The 7,130-nt window shown below is 36.9% G+C and overlaps 1 protein-coding gene across 4 annotated transcripts in view; it reads right to left on the bottom strand.

The window, feature by feature from the left end:
* rock2a (rho-associated, coiled-coil containing protein kinase 2a) overlaps nt 1-7,130 on the bottom strand; it is a 70,641-nt gene that overhangs the window by 29,065 nt on the left and 34,446 nt on the right. For all 4 annotated transcript variants that reach the window (XM_016574496.1, XM_016574497.1, XM_016574498.1 and 1 more), the window contains exon 2: nt 849-930. In XM_016574496.1, the coding sequence (XP_016429982.1) occupies nt 849-930 (82 nt within the window). The remainder of the gene's footprint in view (nt 1-848; nt 931-7,130) is intronic.

Raw genomic sequence — 7,130 nt, 5'->3', positions numbered from 1 at the left:
CATGTGACATCAGTGGCTCAACTTCAGTTTTGCGAAGCTACGAGAATACTTTTTGAGCACAAAGAAAACAAAAATAACAAAATTTATTCAACAATTCTCCTCCCCAGAGTTACGTCTTCCGCCATTTTAGAGTATCACAACACATACGCACGCTTTCCCCTAAGCATAAACAACGCTGATTACGCAGATTACGTTCATGCACACGCTTTCTCCCCCTAACGTAAACAACGCTGATTACGTCGATTACGCTCTCCAAAATGGCGGAAGACGTAACTCTGGGGAGAAGAATTGTTAAATAAATTATGTTATTTTTGTTTTCTTTGTGCTCAAAAAGTATTCTCGTTGCTTCGCAAAACTGAAGTTGAGCCACTGATGTCACATGGACTGTTTTACCGATGTCCTTACTACGATTCTGGACTTGGGAACATTACAGTTGCGTTGCTGTCTATGCAGGGTCTGAGAGCTCTCACATTTCATCAAAAATATCTTAATTCGTGTTCCGAAGATGAACGAAGGTCTTACGGGTTTGGAACAACATGAGGGTGAGTAATTAATGACATAATTTTCATTTTGGGGTGAACTAACCCTTTAATACCAAACACACACAAAAATGCAGTTTTTACAGTTTGTGTTGACAGTAAATTATTTATGTGATGAGCTTCAGTGTTGTAAAGTGAGGGGTCCAAATTAGGAAGAGCCACTCAAAACAATTCAATTCAATGCTGTTGATGTTGTAGCAGGAAGCGGCCTCATTGTAAAAAAAATATCATTAAGTATTTCCTCTACCAACAGAATAACACAGAACAACAATCAGAGAAAACCATGGCCTGATAAAAGCAGATACTTACATCTGTTCAAGAAGGTCTCAATGTTCTTATTTTTACGCAAGGCTGGAAAATCCAAATCTAAAACCATGGCATTCATGGAGTCCTGAAACAGAAAGACAAACACTTTGAGTAAAACATTCAAATAACAGTCTCCTTGTAAACATGGGGTGCCAATTTTCTGGGTAACAAGTGCTGCTGGCCTCCCATTTAATGTAAAAAAAATAAAGAAATTAATTAATTACAAAATCAATGAAGGTCTGATTCACATAAACTGCTTAGAAAGGCCACTGTTAATTAATATATCTCATTAATTCTAAACATGTTGTCATAATATAAATCACATGTGCTCTGGATACATACAAATAAACTTTCGTCACGCCCGCATCCAGACAGTAAAAATAAATAAATAAATAAAATACAGAGAATCAGTACATAAATAAGATTCATTTTATGTTAATAAATGTAGCTAGACAATTTAACAATTTAGAAAACTAATCCCACCTTGTTACTGTATTGGAAATGTTTATTCATCTGGGAAAAAAAACTAATGCTGAGCAGTATCTCTTTTACTTAGACCCTGAGTGGAATGAGCTACAGGCATATTTCAAGGACAGGATGTTAAATGGCAAGGCAGAATTTCCAGCCTGAAGAAATTAAGACTGATATGTCAGCAAGGCTTTACAGTCAGTAGATAATAAAAGAACATCCACTTCTGATGATGAAGCCTGATCTGACAAGTCATTCATCCTTGTTTTATATATATTACAGCCTTTGTTACCCAGAGCACACTTCACCTTTTTTGGGCAACTGGATGATGTCCTGTCCTAAGGGAATGCAGCGTATAATGAACGGAAATGCATTTAAAACAATTAAGCAAGCAATGAGGCCACCAGGCCCATGGATTTGTTCCTGCACATGCAGACTGAGGTGATGGCTGGCGGTTACGGCACTGCTGCGTAAAGCACTTTGAAGCAAGACCAGGTCTGTTGTGTGTGACCGACATACCAGGCATGGTCTCGCTGGAAACCCTTACCGGAAAAGCATTCGGAATGTCCAGCAGCCACACCTCTCCCCCCCTCATCTCCCTTTTTCACTCTCTCTTCTGCCCTGCCTTCACAACTTCCAAAAGTTCTCTACCCTTTACTGCACAATGTGAAATCTTTATGGACACAATCTTCACTCACTTTCTTTATAAGTGCATCTATCTCCACCATTGTTAACATATCGATGATTTTAATGCACTTTTTATTTGGCCATTAAGTAGTCTTAAGACTGCACCAGTAGGCCAGTTTTGCTCCATGTCATGACGGAGTACCAGTACAAGACATTTTAATGGCATATGATTATTTCATAGCGTAAGATATTTTACTAGCATCTAATGATGATGGTACTTTTGTGTCATGATGATGATGATGATGATTTTGCTTCATAATGATGATACTTCTATTTTCTTCCCAAGTTTGAGCACAAAAGAGCTTTTATTGAATTCAATAAAATGATTACAAAGACCAGATTATGTAAATCATTTGCACTTACTGTTCACAAACACGCTTTTACGTTGTACTTATTACATACATACAGCGGAGACCATGTCAACTAGATGCACCCCAGAGACAGATCCCCTGTGAAGACCTTGTCAACTAGACTGCCATCGGCACAAGACCACGGGAACCAGACGAGTCCTCTGCACAATCTGACCTGTGTTGCAGCCTGGAATTAAACCACACCATGCTGATTTTGTCTAGCCAGAGGAGAACTGGCCCCCCGACTGAGCCTGGTTTCTCCCAGGTTTTGTTTTTCTCCATTTCTGTCACCGATGGAGTTTTGGTTCCTTGCCACTGTCGCCTCTGGCTTGCTAAGTTGGGGACGCTTAATTTCTGGCAATATTGTCGGCTTGATTGCACAGACACTATTGGAAGAGTGCTGAAATGGACTATGACATCACTGAGGCTACATCCACACGAAGCCAGAGCTTTCCCTATCCGATCTTTTTTTTCCCCTCGTCTCAAGTAATATCTGCGTCCACACGAAACCGACACAAAACGATGTAGTATACATGTAGCATACATGTCAGATTTATCCACTCTGGGACCCGGTTTCAAAAAATATCGGTTTCACTCTCCCAAAACGCCAGATTCTTGTGGACGAAACGCCTATACGATACAAAATTTATGCGTATACAGCTAAACGCGTCTCCATGTGGACGGGGCCTAATTCATCAATGAACTGACTTTGAAAAATTGACTATTTGTTGTTGTCCTTTTGCATTATTGACCAACTATTTTCCTGTTTGACACTGTAAAGCTGCTTTGACACCAAATGTATTGCATAAAGCACTAAATAAATAAAGGTGACTTGACTACAAACACCTGCATGTAATTAAAACTATAATTTTTGTAATTACACGTGTAACTACATTGTTGACCTTACACCTACCCTTTAACCCACCCTTAAACCTAACCATAACACAAAACCTGTCCTTAACCTTCACTTTATCCCACCTCAATAGCAGCAAAAGCAATTACAATACAACATGAACACTAGGGCTGTCACGATTATGAAATTTGGCTGACAATTAATTGTCTAAAAATAGTCACTCGCAAGGTTATTGCGATTAATTGTCTGTTTTAGGGCTTTGGCGATTATTACGATTATGCCGATTATCGTGATTAATTGTCTGTTTTTATGGCTTTCATTATATAATTGTGATTAATTTAAGGGATCAGTAAATAATTATGATGTTATCTTTTAATCTTTTTGAGTTATTATTTTGCAGTGTAAGATTACATAGAGTATTCCAAATTCTAAGAATCGGTCAATAACGATCCAACACCAGCGCAATTTTTTTTCTACACCACTACAAAATATCAATACTGTGTTTGTGGAACTAATGGTAACTCTTTTAAACCCTTTGTAAAATGCAATCCACTAAATACTCACTTCCTCATTACAGAGAAAAACTAGAGTCTGGAGCCCTGTATAGGCTATACAGTGCATGAAAAGCAAACTGGTGCTCTTCTGTTTCGTTTGGTGTATGACTCCCCCTTGTCTCCTATAAAAAGCACAATAATCGCGGTTGTCTGAAACAACCGCGGTTAGATCAAATAATCGTGATTAGACGGTTATTTAATTATCGCGACAGGCCTAATGAACACAAGTATTCTTTTTAACCTAACATTTTCTTTTTATTGCAAATACATAGTAGTTAAAAACACCAAACATAACATGGGACCAATAATGTATTTGTTAAAAAAAAAGGTTACTGTTTTCAAAAGAAAATATAGTCAATTCAAGAGTCAGTTCTTTAAATGAATCAGTCCTAAAGACTCAAACTATCCGTTTAAATCAGTTAGTTGTTTATTCAGTAACTGCTTTAACATATTCAACGTCTGACTACGCCGCTGAAAAGCTGAATTCTGTAGGAAACACTGCATAGTATCATGGGACTAAAGCTGACATTTGATCGAATATATAAAATATAAAAATATAAAAATAAAAACAGAAATAGAAATATAAAACTTCTATTTAAGGAAAAACATACTGTCTATCTCAAAGCACACATAGGCAGGAAATGACACCTGCCACCAGTGAAACTGCTGTAGTGTCATGGTGCAGTTTAGAGATGACATAATTTCTTCTTGTGGCCCCCTCTCCAATACAGTCATCAGAGAAATTAAACAGAACATACCAAAACACACCAAAGTAAACATTTAAAACATGAGGATAGTGTAAGGTGTGCTGAAAAGCCCAGAAATATAAGGGGCCACCGTTACTAGACAGGCCATGAACACACATGTAAGCCACCTGTACAAACACCCACATAGGACAACCACACTGGATCTTCAGCTGAAAACTGCAGCTCTATTTTCAACCCAACACACACAGAGTTGCAACTGCTTTTGCCTCTGCTTTGCTTAATGTTTAACCTGAAAGTGTGTAATTTTTGCACCACTAATATGTGCCATTTTGCACATTAACATGAGACAAGTATTTTAACACTTAACATTTAACTGAATGTTCTTACAGAGCTGAACAAACCTCTGTTGATGTGCAAAAGTTTAGACTTGACCTTCAGCCTCCACAGGCCAGGCTGAACAGAGGATTAAAAAAAATATACAGTATATATATATTTTTGAAGGTATTGTAGGTTGCAAATACCATTTCTTTAAAGACTTTAATCAATTCTGTTTTTATTATACACTTAGTCAGTACTACACAACCAAAGGTCAATGAGTGCATGCAGCTCTGGCCAAATAAAAGAAAATAGTTAAAATGCCTTATTAAATGCTTTAGTTATTTATTTATAATATTGTGTCTGCAGGTCTAAGCACCATTAAATTATTCGAGAGTTGCCCAACAAACATGGTGGGGAAAAACCCTTTCTGTGTCATTCAAAGGTAGATGTGAAGATTATTTTTCCTCCATGAATGAAGTGTTTGACTCACTTATAAGTCCTCTAATATTTTCTCATTACACTGGGAAAACAGATTACAAAAACTATCAATCCATAAAAAACAAACTACAGACAAAGTGACAAAACAAAAGAAAAAGAAGATTTCTAGAAGTGACTTACACCACTGTAATCACGTTTTTTGTTAGGATTTATAATTTTGAGCTACAGACTCGCACATTAATGAAAAAAACAACAACATCGTTATGAAACATGCATGAAATTCATGTTAATGCAAAAGGCGAATGAAAACACTGAAACATGAGTGGGAGTTAAAAATACTGCATCTCGGCACTTTATCATTACCTCACATACACACACACACACAAACTGTGAGTCACTCCCACCTACACACACACAACCTCCAACACTAACTGCAATAATGACAAATGATTATCCACGCTTCAGTTAAACCCGCAGACATCCTCTCGCTCTCACACCCCTCATTCTCACAGTTTCACCCTCATGTTACTGACAACATCTCAATTTATTAGCTCCCCTGTGTGTAACAATAAGCTGTACACTGATATAACATGCTAATTAGCGGACTGATATTTGGAAATTTTACATAAGCATCAGTCAGTAATACAATAATCTGAAGTCTAATCAACTAAGATCAGAAATTAAAATAGGAGGATAAAATAAACATAAAATGAAATATCAAGGAAAGTGGAATATAGAAAGTTAAATATTATTGAAAAAAGGACAGAGCTCATTTAACACAGCGAGTGACATCACAACATGTAAAGCACATAACAATGTGCCCCAATTCAAATGCAGCAACCTGGTAAGTTCGTTGGCACATTGTTTACTGTAGAAATGAGAAATTCTTTGCATCTGTATGTTAAACTATCTTTACTCTGTAATCCTTTCTCAGCATCACACAACCTGTTGTATTTAGTTAAGAGCTATTTAGGAAGCCAAACAATTAAACTGAACTGATGCTGATACCAGTATCTAGAGAGAAGAGTGGCAGATGGCTGATATAACATCAATGTTTATGCGTAATAAACTTTTATGATGGCAAATGAGACATGTTGAAATTAAATGCAAAATGTTGCACAATATTTACTTAACATTAACATTAACTACAAACATTTGTTCAGAAAATGTTTATTATCCATTGACAAAGCTGTTGGCAGGTTTTGGAACAGACAAAAAGGGAACTACCACTTCTGTAAATCCACCATGCAGTTTTCAGTCAATGCAGATAATCTCAAAATAAAATATTCTGCCGTTTAATTGGTCTGGCAGATACATTGGTGTGTCACTAGCATCAGGATTTTACAGTTCACACTTGCTAAGAGTCATTTCCTGAAACCTATAACACATTTCTCAAAACATGAAGTGAAAAATCAAAACCTCAATGATCTAAAATCAAAGTCAGTTTATTCTAGGGGTTAAATGGATTGTAGTTGGTCCGTGATCCGTATGGACCAGGCACCACAGTTCAGCATGCATGTGTTTCGTGGATTAATTGCTAAATTTAACCATCATAGAGTGAAAGTTCATCATTTGTATGTTTTGTCTTGCCAATTTACACATTCAAGCGATTTTAAACTATTCCAGTACAAAAAGAGGCGAAAGAGATCTCGATTCACTACTTTGTTGTCTGTGTGCACACAGAGAGGCACATTTCAGACAGCATGTGAAAACCGAGTTGATTCCTCATTCATATCTTCTTGCATTTGAACAGACACATACACACTAAATTCAAAATACCCGTAAACACAGTCGGTTATGTCTTAAGTGAACGAAAACAACTGAGAAAGAAATCGGATGTGACACATTATATTCAGTGTTGGGAAAGTTACTTTGGAAATGTAATAGGTTACAGATTACAAGTTACCCTA

The sequence above is a fragment of the Sinocyclocheilus rhinocerous genome, unplaced genomic scaffold, assembly GCF_001515625.1.
Source record: "Sinocyclocheilus rhinocerous isolate Xijiao unplaced genomic scaffold, SAMN03320098_v1.1 scaffold503, whole genome shotgun sequence".
Classification (NCBI taxonomy): Eukaryota; Metazoa; Chordata; class Actinopteri; order Cypriniformes; family Cyprinidae; genus Sinocyclocheilus; species Sinocyclocheilus rhinocerous.
The sequence above is the reverse complement of the archived record's forward strand: the minus strand, read 5'-3'. Positions and strand labels throughout refer to the sequence as shown.